The sequence below is a fragment of the Notolepis coatsorum genome (genome assembly GCF_963971535.1).
Source record: "Notolepis coatsorum genome assembly, chromosome: 7".
Lineage (NCBI taxonomy): Eukaryota > Metazoa > Chordata > Actinopteri > Aulopiformes > Paralepididae > Notolepis > Notolepis coatsorum.
This window is the reverse complement of record NC_140171.1, coordinates 27,212,841-27,231,887: the sequence shown is the minus strand read 5'-3', so window position 1 is coordinate 27,231,887 and position 19,047 is coordinate 27,212,841. Positions and strand designations below refer to the sequence as shown.

Sequence of the window (19,047 nt, the reverse complement as noted above, 5' to 3'; positions counted from 1 at the left end):
CAGAATGCAGGGTGTTCTTTAAACTCCAAATACTGAAAAATTTAATTGGTTCCGACCTATCCAGAAAAAGAAATAATAGAATGAATGTTCCTTCATCAGCAAGTAAACAATGATTTCGGTTTACATTTTTTGATGGAATTGAAAGGGAACTGATCCCAACCCTGCCACAAAAGGCTCTGGAAGACCCCTTACTGGTTTGTAATAAATTCAGCAGCAATGTCACGTTTGATGTCGATTATCCCGCTTTTTCATACCAAAAGCTTGGTCAGATTGTTGACATTTTACTGGTCACATTCTTTTATATCACTCAGTGCCATACCTGGGATTATGCCATATTTGCCATACTTGTGATTATTACTCGTATTGTACTTTCATTTCATGTGTGTTCCTATTTCGTGTAAATAACTGGACAGTGAAAAGTTGTAAATATGTCTGAATAAATGTGGTTCTTTGTATACAACCGGATATTGGAATTTTCTTTTATAATCTCGTGTGAGTCACGTGGATCCAGATTGATTTGCCCTACACCTGAGTGGGTGGTCAGCAGAACCTAGCCGCAAACAGAATCTGATAGGTGCTAGCAAGCTAAGATACTGTTGCTGCTAATTGTTGCAGCCAAGGCAGAACCTAGTGTATAGTGTGCACCTTACCAGCACGGCTTGAGTGGGCTGGTCGTCTGGAAGTTCTTAATCAACACCCAGTCTCCTGGTTCCAGTGGGCTGGGGGTCCCATGGGGAACCTGAGTGAACAGGCCTCAGAGCTCGTAATTCAGTAATGAATCACTACATGTACTGTATGTCTGCTGCTCTTAAGTCAAGAGTTGGAGAAGGTTGTTGCCTCCCTGTAATGATTAGATTTGATTCAAATGTGTTGTCACTATACAGCACAAGTACAGTACAACGAAAAGAAGTTTGGCATCCAACCAGAGTGCAAATGTAACGGTAAAGTGCAACAGCAATATACAATGTACAGGTGATTAAACTGGGTATAAAATATACAAATTAGTACTAATGAGTGTAGTGCTAATCAGATGTATGTACACAGAGTTGTATTATATAAATACAGACCGTAATGATCTCATGTGGGTTAAGTCCTGTCCTTTTGGCAGGAGTGCGTTGTGTATACATCAACGTTAATGCAGTTTCTCAGTCCAGTTCTATTTTCTCACTGGTTTTGCTGAGTTTGTTTTTCCAGTACTATGCCCCTCATCAGCATTGAGGCCAGTGTTTTGCTGTTATTTCTGCAGAGAAAAACCTCAACCCACTTACCTTTTATATCAAAATGTTCTTTAATACCTTTACTCATCAATTTAAAATATTTACCCAAATAAACATCCCCATGAAGAAAGTAGCCAGGGTTTTGTCGAGGTGACAGGGTTATTTTTTATTATATTATATTATAGTTTATATTGTTGTACGTTTTTTCAGCAATTCTTCTGTCTGTACCAGTCTTTTCTACATGTCATCTTCCATTCGTCTTACTTACCAACGGTGTGTGTGTTACATGCACTAATAAGGACACAGGCTTTATGCCTACAACAGCTTTGGGACAAATAGGGTATTTATGGTTTCTGGGTCGGGTTTGGCAGGATTGAGAGTGTTCTTAACGGACTGGGAACTCATGCTACCCACTTCATCAGAATCCTTTGCCACTAAAAAGGAATATTCCTTGGTGGCGAAAGCATTGTCATCTGCAGGAAGGGCAAAATTGTAGATGAAGCACTTTACACATCGAGTAATGTCCTGGATGGAGAAATAGAGTCAGCATATCCTTGCCCAACAGATTAACACACAGTTAATACAATTCTGTGTTTATCAACATATAAGGGCATATAGTGACAGAGCAAAAACAAACCATATGACCATATTCACACAGTGGTCATTTTGCTCTTATGTCATGCTCAGATTGGGATTCCTTTCCACCCTGTTCCCAGTGCCACCGCCATGCAAATAAGGTCCTTTGAGTGGGAGGTGCTGTCGGTAACATACATCATTTTATAGGCAGCATTTAACAATAGTTTCATTCATAAAAGCTGGGATTAAGCAGTAATGACAGTGTGTAGGTAAAGTAGTCATACAGTATGTTAAGGTTTAAAACGTGAACATCTCAAACTCTAATTATATTGATTTTTTAATAGATTATTTTACATTAAGCCAAGTAGCTGGATCCATGCCATTATGATAATCAAGTGTCTCCTGTATTTCGTAGCTGGCTCACCAGAGCAATAGGGGGGGAAAGCTATTTATCAATAGTTCCATCCACTTCAGCCGCCTGATTGGCTTCTGTCTTTCTGCTTTCTCATGGGTGGTTTGAATTGTATTGGGTTTTTATTTTTTTTTATTTTTTTAAAGCTTTATGCCTTTTCTAATGAATACTAAACAAGCTCATGATGAAACAAAACAGCTGGTATGCAGTTGTACTTGAGTCCAAAATGTTGCAGGATAGGACACAATTGTTGGAAATGGCACAAGATCAAGACATTACATTACATCAATGATGTCAATAATATACATTAAAAAATACTATTATTTACCAATACCATTACCAATATTATCCAATGGTGGGATCTTTTTTTGTTTTGTTTTACCTACCTGGCATCACACAAGGTTGCCAAGGTTAACAACTGACCTTTTCAGACCTTAATAACGACAATGCCCAATACACTGTTGTAATAATAACAACAAAAGAGTGCTAGGTGATCAACAAACCTCCTTGGGCGACCATAAATTATACTACCATACCATAAAAGTGGAGTTGCTGGCAGGAGATAATATGTGTTTTCTCTCCGTCCGTCCCCAATGATCACCAGGGAGCGTATAAAGTAGTGATATAACAAGCTTTATTGTAGATGTACAAGGAGAGTGATAAGGTCCTAAAGAGAAGAGGAAATGGTTTCAAGGGAAGGAAGTCTCCAAAGAAAACAACTATTTGTCAGTGATTATATGGAACCTTGGTTTATGTCCTCGCTTCCCATTCCTGTTAATCTAACCAAAGTAACAAAAAACCAAATGGATCTTTTCCTCCCATATCTACAGAAAGACCTTGGAATTCTATTGATAATATCATCTGAATTCCCATTAGATGGTCATACCACCCACACACACACACACACACACACTCACAGGCTATGCCTGCGTTGCACACAAATATTGTTCACTGAGTAAAAAGGGATGTAGGCTATGTGGTTTGACAGTTTAACAGATGGCATTAGTGCAAGATAAGCACTCAATCACATAGCCTGGCATTAGTGCAAGATAAGCACTCAAGTACTCAAGTACAGAAAAACTATTTAGAGCAGTGGTTCTCAACCTTTTTTGGATCAACGCCCCCCTATCTCACTTCCATGTTCCATAACACCCCCCCTATCTCACGTCCATGTTCCATAACGCCCTCCTATCTGACGTACATCTTCCATAACGCCCCCCTATCTGACATCCATGTTCCATAACGCCCCCCTATCTGACATCCATGTTCCATAACACCCCCTCCCTATCTGACATCCATGTTCCATAATGCCACCCCTATCTGACGTCCATGTTCCATAACGCCACCCCTATCTGACGTCCATGTTCCATAACACCACCCCTATCTGATGTCCATGTTCCATAACATTTTATGGATTCCGATTTGTACTCATTTGACTTTTTACATTAGAGTAACCCTTTTCTTTGCTAAAAAGTGACACACTGTTTCTGAAGTGGGATTGTGATTGTGCTTCACTGCATGTAGGCATCTCTGTGGTTCCAGTCAAGTTATTGTCCTGATATTAAAACAATGATAATAAATCAAATAAACTAGCGCTCCCTTTGAGCATCTCAATGCCCCCCTTTTAACAATTATGCACCCAGCGCCCCTCAACACTCCCTGAATGCCCCCTGGGTGGTGGTACCACCCCAACACTCCCTGAACGCCCCCTGGGGGGTGGTACCACCTCAACACTCCCTGAACGCCCCCTGGGGGGTGGTACCACCTCAACACTCCCTGAACGCCCCCTGGGGGGGTTGTACCACTCCAACACTCCCTGAATGCCCCCTGGGGGGTGGTACCACTCCAACACTCCCTGAGGCCCCCTGGGGGGTGGTACCACCCCAACACTCCCTGAACGCCCCCTGGGGGGGTTGTACCACTCCAACACTCCCTGAACGCCCCCTGGGGGGTGGTACCGCCCCCGCTGAGAAACCCTCATTTAGAGCTTTTGCATGAACTCTGTATTGTTCCACTGCAAGATACATTTAAAGGGGCACCAAAAACAATGCTGATTTACTTTGTACATAATCTCACACACATCCAAAAACTCTAAGAGTAAATTAGTTTGAATATGAAGCTGTTTATAGTTTTTGAATGAAATTATGTGCAAAATAAATCAACATTGTTTTTTTGTTGAAGTGCCCCTTTAAGGCACTATCATTGGTTTGAAATATAAGTGTAGTCTTCATTTATTTTGCCCCAAGACAGTGAACATATCCTAATATGGTCATATTACACACACAGGCTATGTGTTGCAAAACATTCTCAGACAAGTATTTTTCACTGTTCTTTAGTTAAAAAGGATGTATGTGGTTTGACAGTTTAAATAGATATAGACTTTAGCGCAAGATAAGAAATGCAGGAATAACTTGTCAACAGAAAAACTATTTAGAGCTTTTGCACAAACTCAGTAATTTTCCAGGTTTAAGAAACACACATTACATGTTTTACTTATTCAGCCATCCAGTAGATTCAGCCAGAGTCCACACTCACTGATTCCCAGCCTAATAACGAGCAGACATCGTTATTCATTTTAAACATATTTAAAATTAACATTTCACCTCAAAATGCAGTAAGTTATAATGTTACTAAACATGAAATCACATCACCTCTTTAATTTGTCTCACTCAATTCAAACATGTTTGCAGTGCATCTGACCCACTGACCTACAAATTACCTGGCGAGTGCATGCTCTCTGTACAACACCAATCAAAATCAGGTATTAGCCTTTAGCCTACACCAGTTGCAATGGTCTTAAGACTATTTGCTGAATACATGTATGAATAATACCCTATACTACTGTACTACTACCAGAATAATAATAACAATTATTATTATTGTTGTTGTTATTGCCAGCCAACTTTAGCTAAAGGACGTGTGTGTGTCACTCAAGTCTGTTTTTGCAGAACAGGATGTCTTCTAAAGACATCAGCAGCAGGAATACAACAATTGCCAAAGCAATACTATGTATAATTAGGAAAGAACTGTCAATAACCACGGACGAGAAACTTGCCCATGGTTTTCTTCATGGTACAGTAGGCAAGAGAGAAGCAGAGTGCAGTTGGGTTGCATACGCTGCCTTCCGACGAGAACGCTATCCTCTGATGTTAGTATGTCTCTCCATTGATTGATTGATTGATTGAAAAGTGTATTAACAGATTGCAGAATGGGTACAGTACAGTACAGCTCAATACATACAATTGTTAAGGGGATGCAGACCAGAGAAAGACTTTCATCTTGTTTACATCAGGGTCCCCCATTTTCAATTTGTCATAACATATATGACATACACAACATACAGATAGACAACTGCTACATCTATACATTTATGTGTATATACATTTGACGTAGAAACTGTACATTGGAGGAGGTTGGGTAGGTGGGGTGGGGTTGGGTGGGTGGGTGGGGGGCTGTACATTGGAGGTGGTGGGGGGGGGGTGGTTGGGTAGGGGGGGGACACTGTACACTGTACATTGGAATACTGACAAAGCCATACTTGGTCAATAGCTCCACCTAGTGCTTCCTTCCTTGACAGAATTAGATGAGACGTCATCACACGAGGACATCCAAATCCAATGTTATCCAGGTACCTGAAAGACGACCTAGTTTTACTGTGGATAATTAATAGTAAAACTCACGATGTGCAAAACACCTACTTATAGCCTATAAGTAGGTGTTTTGCACATCAAGTCAAGTCAAGTCAAGTCAAGAGTTTTAATTGTCACGGCATACAGGTATACAATGAAATGCGGCTGGTCTTGGACGATGTGCAATACAGTGGTACAACATATAATAGAATCCAATAAAAAATACAGTGGTACAACATATTAATAGAATCCAGTAAAAACAACAGTGCAATAAACAGGTACATGGTGTGCCATCTCGGTATCTGTACATAGTATTTACAGAGCATATAGGACATGCTAGGTAGCTTTAGTAGTGCAATACACTGTTCCTGATGTTATACTAATTTAAAGTGGCCTTTCCTCTGGCCATAAGTGTGCGTATGTGCGGCATGAGTGTTAAAGTGGCTGCTAGTGTGTGAGCGTGCTCAGCGTGCGTGTCGTGTATGTGCTTGTGTGTGCTTGTGTGTGGATAGTTCAGTTTCTGTGAGTTTTATTATTAATTTGGAATAGACGTTTGACACTATGTGCAAAGGGACAAAAGTATTGAAGATAGAAATTGAATATCAGAATATCCTCAAACCAACTTTGTCACGCTGTCGCTGATAAATACCTTCGATGGATTTCAATTCATTTCATGGATCAAATTTCATTGCACACCAAATTAAATATTTCCTTGTTTCAGAAAAGTTATATTACAAAAAATAGATAACATAATAGATTTTTGTAGTCAATGTACACCAAAACTACCTTGAGGATACTTTCATTGGCACTGACTGCAAATCTGATGTGAATATAGTCAATTGTTAACCTATAAGTTATAGGTTAACAATTAAGTTATAGGTTAACAATTGACTATATTCACATCAGATTTGCAGTCAGTGCCAATGAAAGTATCCTCAAGGTAGTTTTGGTGTACATTGACTACAAAAATCTATTATGTTATCTATTTTTTGTAATATAACTTTTCTGAAACAAGGACATATTTAATTTGGTGTGCAATGAAATTTGATCCATGAAATTAATTGAAATCCATCGAAGGTATTTATCAGCGACAGCGTGACAAAGTTGGTTTGAGGATATTCTGATATTCAATTTCTATCTTCAATACTTTTGTCCCTTTGCACATAGTGTCAAACGTCTATTCCAAAATTCAGAGTAGGGTGGAACACAATCAGCCATCTTTTATTTGTATTGAATATTTTCGATAGGTCATTTGCTTACAATAGCAAATGTTCTAAAAATTAAGGCCACTAGAAATAACAAGAATAATGTACACGTTGGTGGAGGGTTCAAAGGAATATGTCGATAAAGGTTTATTCTCTTTTTATTTTATTTTTTATTTTTATCTTTAGGTTAATTATCACAATACTTCATTACAGTAAGGGAAGGTGCAAGACCAAAAGCGACATTCTATTGCAATAGAATGGAAATGTTAGATCCTATGGCAATGAGCATAGGAAAATTAGGATTACAATGCTCAGGTTGGGCAATCCGGTGGACCATGGGAGAAAGTCAATCGCGGAGGATGTGTTCTTGGAACACAGGCATGTTCGACTTTCTGGGAGAGGGGAAAATAGGGGATTTTTATTTGTATATATATATGTTTTTAAGCTCAGCTCTCAACGGGACCTCATTAATTGGATGTGCATCTATTGTAGCTTCATACTCCAGAAACATTACCAAAAACTACACGAAAACATGCATAGACTATGGCTAGTTTGAATATAATGGTATGGAACACCGGTGGGATAAACAAACAACACAAGCGCAAAAGCGTGCTTACACTGATGAAAAAAGAACATGTGGACGTGGCACTATTAAGCGAAACGCACATTTTAGAGGGAGACATAAATACGTTAGCGGATAACATATACCATAATATTGGTCACTCTTCTTTTGCTACGAGAACTAGAGGGGTAGCCATAGTCGTCAGACGCAAATTAAATATCGAATTGAAAGGGGTATGGTCGGATGCTGAGGGGCGCATAACTATAGCTAGGATTATACACAATAACAGGAAAATTGCATTGGCAGCGGTATATGCCCCGAATTTGTACGAAGTGGGTTTCTTCACTTCACTAACAGGAGAAATGTTAAACCATCCCGAGTACTCATACATAATAGGTGCGGATTTTAATGCCATTTGGAACCCAAGGATGGACAAAACTTACCTTTCCTTCTCCAGCGAACAAAAGAATTCATCTAAAGCATTAAAAGATTGGTCGAAATCAACAGGAGTAACTGATTTATGGCGTTCACTTAACCCCATGACCCGCAAGTACTCCTGTCGTTCGGCGAGACACAACACACTATCCAGAATTGATTACGTCTTTGCATCCCCGAGAATATTTGATAAATACGAAGTGGAAATGACACCCAATGCGCTATCAGATCACTGCTACTTAATCCTGAAAGCAACATTTGGTACATTATCTACCCGGGCCCCAAGATGGCGTTTTAATTCGATGCTGCTTAACAACAAGGAATTCATTACACAAATTAAAGAAGCTCTCACAGTATTCCTACAAGTTAATACTAACTCGGTGCAAGATCCCAGAATATTATGGATGTCGGTAAAGAGTATGATCAAGGATTTCTCGGATAGATTTACCTCCATATTGCGCAAAAATCAAAACACAAAACTGTCTGAAAAGGAAACGCTTTACTCAACGCTTTTTAATTCTTTAAAATACAACAACTCTACTAGACTAGATAACCAAGTTAACATTCTAAAGACCGAGATCAAAGCAATGTACAGACAAAAATCGGAATTGCAAATACGCAGCACTAGACAACAGCAGTACTTCCAAGGTTCTAAACCTAGTCACCTATTAGCCATGCGACTAAGAATTAATGCAAAATTTGCAGATATAACTGCCATTAGGAAACAACAAGCTCTAGTAACAGAACCCAAAATAATAAACGATACATTCAAAGAATTCTACTCCGATTTATATAACTCAGAAACGACCTTTGATCAGGACAAATTAGACACATATCTTAATCAAATTACTCTCCCTAAACTTACAGATGAAGACGCTAAACAGTTAGAAGTACCGATCACATTAGAAGAACTCAAGAAGGCCATATCCGGAATGAAAAACGGCAAAGCTCCGGGAATTGACGGTATCCCATCAGAAATGTACATTTCTTGCTGGGACATATTTGGACCCTTATTACTAAATATGATCTTATACTCAGTCAAAGAGGGAAGCTTCATCGAACACCAAAATACCGCACTCATTTCAGTTCTTCACAAAAAAGACAAAGACCCCACTGAATGCGGTAGTTACCGTCCTTTAAGCCTCCTCGGAACCGATGTCAAACTGTACTCTAAGATATTAGCCATCAGATTGCAAAAGCATATGACGTCTTTAGTTCATACGGACCAAACAGGCTTCATAAAAGGTCGCCTGATCAATGATAACATAAGGCGAATACTTCACGTACTAGATACAGACAAAGAGGACATCACACCTAAGGCGATACTATCCCTGGATGCTATGAAAGCATTTGACAGGTTGGAATGGTCGTTTCTATGGGCAGTATTGGAAAGGATGGGGTTAGGAAAAGGTTTCATTGATATGATTAAAGTACTATACAAGGACCCATCGGCCATGATTACAACAGGCACAATCATCTCCAAAATCTTTCCGGTATCACGCTCTGCCAGACAGGGTTGCCCTCTTAGTCCCGGACTATTCAATTTATCATTAGAGCCTTTAGCACAATATATAAGACAATCCCAATCCATAGAACCAATCGTAATCAAGGGCACACAACAAAAAATTAGTTTATATGCGGACGACGTAATATTGTTCATGCAAAACCCCAACACCACATTGCCTCATCTGCTCAAGTTGATTGAGAACTTTGGTGATCTATCGGGATTTAAGATAAATTGGCCGAAGTCGGCTTTCCTTCCACTTAACACCCCTGCAAAAAAAGGTATAACCCTCCCAGGTGCGATACCGATGGTAAAACATTTCAGATGCTTGGGAGTGGAAATATTCCCCACCATAAGACAAACGGTGAAGCACAATTACACAAAAATACAGAACAAAATCAAGGACGACCTGGACAGGTGGGCAAAACTTAAAAACTCAGTACAGGCAAGGGTATCAATAGTTAAGATGGATGTATTACCAAGAATCAATTTCTTCAGCTCAATGCTTCCGTTACCTCCTCCAGAGGGCTACTGGAAAAGATTACAAACCTCCACATACAAATTTATTTGGAATAACAAACCACCTCGCATAAAAAGATCCACCGCACAGAGAAGTAAAGCAGACGGTGGCATGGCAGTCCCAGATTTTTTACAATATTTTAATGCCTTCACATTAAGACCATTGAAGAAGATATGGTTTGACCCCGAGGCTTTGGTATCTTGGAGAGAATTAGAAGAAAACATAGTAGCCCCACAGAGATTGAAAGACATAGCATACACTAAACTTTCAATCAAGCATTGCGAGCGAGAATTTGGCCCAATAATAACCCATGCAATCAGGACATGGCGGGAAACTCAAAGGAAATTTCCTAACAATCAAGTATGGCATAATCACACTCCCATATTCAATAACAATGCTCTCTTAATGGGAAAACGACCTATAAGATTCCCTGTATGGGAAGAAAGAGGCATACACTCATTAGGGGATATTTTTAATAACAAGGGCCTCTGTAGTTATGTCGAAATATGCATAAAGTTTAACCTCACCGAGTCCACATGGCTTTTTTACATACAGTTAAAACTTTGTATGAGATCTCACGGTGTTCCATTACACATACCAATTGAACACCACAGATACCACAAATTTTTCTATGACAGAAATACATTGGGAGGTTTTGTATCAGGTTTTTATTCACAATTACTAACGTCCTCGTACGAAACCCTTCAACTAGACAATGTCTGGAGGAGGGATATACCAGACCTGGAAAATGACTTTGATTGGCAAGGAGCCTGGGCAAATGTCCGACTTACATCAAGGAACCCGGATCATCAACAAATCAATCTGAACTATATTCACAGGACATACTTGACTCCTATAAGGCTGTGCAAAATGGGGCTTATACAAAACTCCAAATGCTCCCAATGTACAAATGGGGACGAAGGAACATTTATGCACATGTATTGGGACTGCCCACCAGTTAAGGCATTCTGGGAAGATGTGTCCCAACAATTATCAATACTCGTATTTTGGAATATACCTGTACACCCCGCGGTATTGCTATTGAATGATGTTTTTGAGTTTGCAGTGAACCCACAACTAAAAAGATTGGTTTTATCGGGTATCACAGTAGCTAAAAAACTGATTGCATCACGTTGGTTTCAACCGGAAAAAATGTGCCGGAAAGTGTGGTTTCTTACATATCTTGATGTGATATATCAAGAAATATCAACAGCAAGAATTCTAGGGCTCAATGAATCCAAAATGTTAATGTGGTTAGAAGTGGTGGAGAGAATAAAAGCTAGCCTATAATGGTGATGTCTGGTTAGGAGTGAGGGATAATAGAGGTACTATCCAAGAGGGGGTCCGGGAGGGGGGGATTTGAGCTGGAGCATATGTGTGTAGGGTTTTAGAAAATAGGTATTCGGGGTATATTATATACTAACATTTATATAATTGTAACTTCGCTGGATATACACGGTATACGGTTAAAATGTTATTATTGACTATTTTTGTTTTATCCTGTTTCTGTACTTGCATATATTTTAACCACCTTTACTGAAAGTTTCATTATACATTGTGTGTTGAGTACTGACTTTTAATAAGTTTTGTTTTGCAATAATAAAAAAAATTTAAAAAAAAGAATAATGTATGCTGTTTGATTGATTGATTGATTGATTGATTGATTGATTGATTGATTGATTGATTGATTGAAAATTGTATTAACAGATTACAGAATGGGTACAATACAGTACAGCTCAATACACACAATTGTTAAGGGGATGCAGACCAGAGAAAGACTTTCGTCTTGTTTACATCAGGGTCCCCCATTTTCAATTCATCATGTGAACAGCGAATCTCAATGAGATGCTGTTGTATAATTTACTGAAGCTAAAAAGTTACTTAATAACCACCCAAAAGACTAACAATGGCCTATGTGTATAAGGTTTAAAGTTCAGCATTGCCTATTTATTGAAGGAATGAAGGAGCAGTGGACACAATTCACAATTTGTCACAATTCCTTAAAAAAAATAAAAGTCACTGCTCCCCTCCCAGGTCATTGGTGAGGTCAGCATTGTTAGTGTGTCAGTTCGTCAGTCACTTATTGCTCAGATGTAAATGAGTTTGTCTCATAACACAACATTTGTAGTCTTGTGTTGAAGATGGAAGGAGCTAAAAAGAGGTACACAAGTCTGTTGAAAAGGAATGGACTACTGATCGCTACTATCTTGTCTGTGTTTTCAGGTGAGTTCATCTCTCTGGTCCTCGTCTTCGGTTGCTTGTTTCTTTTATTTCAGGATTTGAAAAAGTAACCGTTGGTTGTGTAATTGGATCAATAAAGAACATAATTTTTTAGAACTTCCATCGGCCTCCATGTCCATGAGTTGCTGAATTGTTCTCCTTTTTATTTTTCCAGTTCATACACCTTGGTCGAAGGATGAAGTTGCGACAGATCTTTTGTTTCTCTAGGATTTGAAAATAACAAATATCTGTTATTGTTTCAGATTCAGATATTTATGTGTCACAAATGACTCCATTACATAAATTGCTTTTCTCATACTAGGACACAAATGGATTATGAATGCATACATTTTTTAGTATGTGTGGCACCCAGTGGGAATCAAACCCCTGACCCTGGTGATGTCAGTGTCGGGCACTCTACCAAATTTACACAGGACCATAAGTCTTGACTTTTTTGTGTAGCATCCTTGATGTTTTCTGGAATCTTGTATTATTTTAAATGTCAAATCAAATCAAATAATCATCATATCATTGTAAACGACTCATTACATGCTTAGTTCTAACACACGTTATGTACTATGTGCGTTTTCAAATTTGATCCACTGTTTCCCATCTACATTTATAGTAGCCTATACATGTACAATAGTGTCATGAATAACCTGCCTTGTCTTTGGACCCAGGTATTGGACTAGGGGTCGTGGTCAGGGAGTATGTTCCTCTGTCGAGTCTGGAGAAGTTCTACTTCACCTTCCCTGGAGAGATCCTCATGAGAATGTTGAAGCTCATCATCCTACCTTTAATTGTTTCAAGCATGATCACTGGTAACGACACCTTTCTATTAATGCTTCACTCTGACACAATGGTCATAATCATCTATGATCATTCACGATCATTCACGATTCAACTCGAAATGTGACAATTTTAATGCATATTCGCTGGTTGAATAAAATGTGAGTTATTGAGCCTTGTGAGTCATGGATTACGTCACTGATTACAATTTAAATCGGAAATCGGTCATCTGTATTGGATTACATTCAGAAAGTGACCTTCCCATGACCCCAGACCCATGTCGTGTCTTTTGCATCAGACGTCAGGTGATATGAATCATAACAGTATCCGTAACCGTCCACAGTGACGGGGAAGAGAAGATGTGTATCGTCAGTTTTTGAGACGTGGCTTTCTTTTCCGAGACATTTCCTCCAGAATTATATTTTGGAATTCTAGAACTCAATGACCAGGAGCCATGACGACACCCTCGTTAGAATGTTACAACACCCTCGTTAGAATGTTCGGTTCTCAAATGTCTAAACCACACCGGTGTGATCGCGCACCACAAAGGGTTAAAGTGGCTTCCACCCAGTGGCGGTTGGAATGCCCCACGGGCCCTGAGGCGAGATTGACAGCTCTTGACAGCCCCCCCACGAAATGCAATATTTTTGGTTATAAATACCATCTCTTATACAAAGTTATCATACAATCAATCCTCTGCCTTTATTTGATAGTATTAGTGACAAGTAACTGTTTTATTCAGTGTTTTGGTACACGCAGACACACACACAAAAAAGGGATTCTTAAAGTTACCCCAAAGGGGTAACCACTAGTAGCGCAGAACGACGAGACTGCCTAGCAGTTGAAAAGATATGGAAGAAAACTTCAGAGAGAAAAACCTAGAAACTGTACTCAGTCTGAACTCGGTAAGTCTGCCTTTTGTTTTGATGCACCAGCCTCCTGGAATGATCTTCAACTCACTCTAAAAATCAATACTCCACTAGCCTGTGGACAATTTAAGAACATTAGATTAGATTGGATTCAAATGTATTGTCATTATACAGCTCAAGTACAGTACAACATGATCACACACCTACCTACCTCAGTGTAACTGTTTTGAATGTTATACATTTGTCTTTGTTTTCTTCTCTTTTCTCTCTTCTCTTTTTGTCCTACTGTATTCATCCAAATGTTTTTATGCAAATTGTATCCCTTTTATATATATTTTAAACTCTTTGTATTTGTAATCTTGACGATATTGCAAATGAGGGTAAAACCTCAATGTCCCTTTTCAAGAATAATAACCTAATAACGGTTTCAAATCATCGTCCAACAGAAGGAATGCCATTGTGTGTGTGTGTACATTTAGTATTTTGGAACCGCTCTCCTCACTAAAGCGGTGTGTGGTGTTTGCTGATGAAACCGTGATATGGTGTTTGTATTGAAAATGCAGTGTTTTCAACAGGGGTGGCGGCGTTAGACTCAGAGGTGTCTGGGAGGATTGGCTTGAGGGCCGTCATCTATTACTTCTCCACCACAATCATTGCTGTCGTCCTTGGTGAGTGTTGACTGCAGGCTCTGCTCTGCAAGCAAGGTTTGATGTGAGGAACTCATCACCGCCTCTGAACGGTTTAAGATTTGGTTTAGAGATTTGGAATGAATCACCGGGGTGGGTTAGTAGAATCATAAAGTGGTGTGTGTGTGTGTGTGTGTGTGTGTGTGTGTGTGTGTGTGTGTGTGTGTGTGTGTGTGTGTGTGTTTATATGTATGTGTGTGTGTGTGTGTATGTGTGTGCAGTGCACGTCTGTCACGTTACTGTCACGTTCATTTCACTAGAGGTGCAAAGTAATGTTACAAATGTTACTTGTTAAATGTTACTGTTATAGTATAGTAAAAGATACTTGTTAATGCAATGTTTTGAAAAGACTTAAAAGCCTGTCTTCTCCGTTTACTTGAGTAATTTTTACGCAAGTAATCTTTACTATAGTCATATTTACTGTTTGACGTTTTGTTTTTCATCATTGTCTTTCACTTCTAATAAAACACAGTCATCCTGAACTTCACTTCATATAACTCATACTGTATGAACGTTGTTGTTGAATAAAAAGGGATCAAACCTTTGACTCATTATGAATATTTTCAAAGACCACTGAAAGGAGTGCTCAAATATTTTTATCAATGAAAATCTTGGAACATACAAAAACAAACATGCTTTGAAGTAACTACTAGTAAGTACTTGAGTACTTTTTTTAGTTAGTGCCATTTTTTATGTGCTTGTCTTTTACTTGAGTAGTTTCTACTTTGTGTAGTATATATTTCAGTACTCCATTCCAGGCATTATACTGGTGATGGCGATTCAACCTGGAGTTTCATACAGCGCCAGTGACATTGAAAGGGAGGGGGCAACACCGGATGTGTCTACAGTAGACGCCATTTTGGATCTGATCAGGTGATCTTGAGAAGCCTCTTACTCACAATCTTCTGATCATGAATACATGGGTTTACTCGTATAGTTGCACAGAAGATCATGAAAATGTCACAAGTAACCGAATTAAACCTCCTTCCCTTTATGTTTGATTGTCAGGAACATGTTTCCAGAGAACCTTGCACAAGCATGCTTCCAACAGGTGAGGTGAGGTTTCAGACCAACAGGATATTACTCATACATGTTTAGATGCTGTCAAGGCTGGTCGAGGACCCAAGTGCAGAGATACAAGTACAGATGATGGAGGGAGAGGCAGGTACCAAGTAGAACCCAACACAGGTTAATGTTAACAGGAACAAAAGAGACAGCCTATAGCTAAATCTGGAAACAGAAAAACAACAAACTTTAAGAGCGAGAACAGACAGGCCAGATACACAGGTAACAGAGACAGACTGGATACACAGGTAACGGAGACAGACAGGATACACAGGTAACAGAGACAGACTGGATACACAGGTAACAGAGACGGACAGGATACACAGGTAACAAAGACAGACAGGATACACAGGTAACAGAGACAGACGGGATACACAGGTTTATTTGTTTATTATATGGATCCCCATTAGTCTAAAGACTATTCTTCCTGAGGTCCAAACACATATCTTACAACATTGGAGTAATAAAAAAAACAATAAAAACCAAAGAAACACTGCAATCTGTTAAATAAAGTTTTCATTCATTCATTCATTCATTCAGCTTAAGTACATTCTCAATATCTTCAAAATCACAACACAAAAAGGCTCCAACCTCAAATACAATACTAACTAAATAAATCAATAACTCAACTGTATTTCATTATTCATAACAGTGTTTTTCAACAGACAGGATACACAGGTAACAGAGACAGACAGGATACACAGGTAACAGAGACAGACAGGATACACAGGTAACAGAGACAGACAGGATACACAGGTAACAGAGACAGGCCAGATACACAGGTAACAGAGAAAACAAATGGACAAACACTGACTGGGGGAGACCTAATATACACAGGGGAATAATGGAAAACAGCTGGGGGTGATGACCGATGACGAACAGCTGGGCAGACAGGAGACAGGACTACATGTGGAAACACACTGGGGACATCTGCTGGAGAAACATTAGGGAGACAGAGACAGAGAATCACAGGGAGAGACAGAGAAACAGGAACATGATCGTGAGCTGCTCATAATATGAATATAATTTATATATAAATCTCATAAATTATAAATGTATAAGAATATACATACTAAAGAGAGAAATGGTTGCACATAATTATTTTTAAAATCTCTGTCCCACAGTATAGAACGAAGCGTAAAGAGATCGAGGACAACGCCACCCCAGTGACTCAAAATTACACCACAATAACAGAGACTGGTTATGTGTCAACTAGCAAGGAGGTGACTATTATATCTATTATATGAAGAAAATATATATATATTATTGTTTTTACATACTAAAAATGTGCTTGTGGTAAGGAAATTAATGTAATTTTTACCCTTAGAATAAAACAAAGGATTATAAGATCGAGGGTTCATACATCGATGGCATTAACATCCTTGGCCTCATCGTCTTCTGTCTGGTGTTCGGCCTGGTCATCGGCCAAATGGGGGAGAAGGGACGCCTCTTGATTGACTTCTTTGATGCCTTAAATGAAGCCACCATGAAAATAGTCCACATTGTCATGTGGTGAGTGCTGTTGTTATTCCATTGTTCATATAAGATTATACCATTATTTCTATGGGAAAAACAAAAAGCCTCGGCTACGAAATGCAATATTTTTGGTTATCAATACCATCTCTTATACAAAGTTATCATACAATCAATCCTCTGCCTTTATTTGATAGTATTAGTGACAAGTAACTGTTTTATTCAGTGTTTTGGTACACGCAGACACACACAAAAAAGGGATTCTTAAAGTTACCCCAAAGGGGTAACCACTAGTAGTGCAGAACGATGAGACTGCCTAGCAGTTGAAAAGATATGGAAGAAAACTTCAGAGAGAGAAAAACCTAGAAACTGTACTCAGAGGTCTCAAATAACACTCCTCTACTACTGAGGAGAAAGGCGAAATGAACGAAGGTTATCCTATAACCCTAGTTACATGAGTTCTTGTGAGCGTTCCGCTCTACTGGGATATTTACCTCGTTACTTATTGTAACCTTGAAAGCTTTCGCTACATGCACCTTCATTTGCCCGGCCACGCCCATTTCCACTTATGAATATAAGCGTGGGGCGTGACTGCGCTTCTTCCTTCCCAAGTCTTGACCTTCATTCAGACGACAGTGAGTGAGAAGCAGAACGCTCACAAGAATTCATGTAACTAGGGTTATAGGATAACCTTCATTACATTTCGTTCTTGCTTCACGTTCTGCTCTACTGGGACACAGGAACGGAGCAGGACGCGGAGTGCCCGACAAATGTACCCGCTGAGGTCCCCTTACAACCATCAGAACACTGGGGAGGGTCCGGGCCAAGGTGACAGCACCCAAAAAATGCACAAGGTGAGTAGACCGCGGGAAAAAAAGGACCCGCGTCTACCCCACTGCGCGTCCCGCTCGCTACAAGAGAAATGTACGCAAAGCATAAGCTCGTGTTACCGCTCCCACACCTTGTGGGGTCGGGGTTGTTGAACCCCGACTCTACCCGCGAGGCGTCTCGTGGGGTCGGGGTTCCGAACCCTGACTCCGCCAGCGAAGCCTTAGCAGCGGGGCGCGGAGGAGGTCCCAGCCCCATGGACCACTCAAAGGCAGGCCTGCCGCCGAGTCCAGGAGCTAGGACCTGACAAAGCACCTGGAAAAGCGCTATATAAAATAGATGTATTATTATTATTATTAACAAGGCCGTGGCATAGAGACCTCTCCAGGCGTTTACACGTGACACCACCCTTTACACCGCCAGCGCATCGGACAGGACACAACAGGTGAAGGCCCTTCTCCGCCTGGCACGCCGCGAGGACCCCCTGAGGAAGAGGCTCTGAAAACTCCCAGAGGAGGAGGCTCTGTGAGGAGGCTCTCTCTCTCTGAGGAGGAGGCTCTGAAAACTCTCTGAGGAGGAGGCTCTGAAAAACTCCCTGAGGAGGCTCTCTCACTGAGGGGGAGGCTCCGAAAAACTCCCTGAGGAGGAGGCTCTGAAGCTCTCTGAGGAGGCTCTCCCCCATAATCCCGTGGGGTCAGCTGGCATACCGGGGAAACAACCACTCCAAAAGAGGCGGTTGATCCCTTAACCCAGGTTCCTTAGCAAGAGCATGGCTCGACCCGTGCCCGGAGGACTGTGACCAGGAGCGCTTAGAGGGGCTGACTGCTAAAACAGTACCCCGACCGGCCCACCCGCTGAGCGGGGGGGAGGGAAGGGAGTTCGGCACGCCGTGTTCAATGTCATAATCTCATGGGGTCATAATTTGCGCGGTCGGGGTCCTGGACACCGACTCCGCCAGTAAACTGACTCTGCCACGAAGCCTGACCCTGCCAGTAAGCCTGTATCTCGCGGGGTCAGGGTTCAGAGAAAGAGTTTGACACAATTGGCAGACGTCATA

At 40.3% G+C, this 19,047-nt stretch overlaps 1 protein-coding gene across 1 annotated transcript in view; it reads left to right on the top strand.

The window, feature by feature from the left end:
• Positions 1–12,201: 12,201 nt before the first annotated feature.
• Positions 12,202–19,047, top strand: part of LOC311231595 (excitatory amino acid transporter 3-like) — a gene marked incomplete at both ends in the record, with an annotated part of 35,955 nt that continues 29,109 nt past the window's right edge. Inside the window, 7 exons of the mRNA XM_084318223.1 lie at positions 12,202–12,283; positions 12,961–13,101; positions 14,514–14,606; positions 15,383–15,497; positions 15,633–15,675; positions 16,814–16,912; positions 17,017–17,201. Coding sequence (XP_084174349.1) covers positions 12,202–12,283; positions 12,961–13,101; positions 14,514–14,606; positions 15,383–15,497; positions 15,633–15,675; positions 16,814–16,912; positions 17,017–17,201 — 758 coding nt within the window. The remainder of the gene's footprint in view (positions 12,284–12,960; positions 13,102–14,513; positions 14,607–15,382; positions 15,498–15,632; positions 15,676–16,813; positions 16,913–17,016; positions 17,202–19,047) is intronic.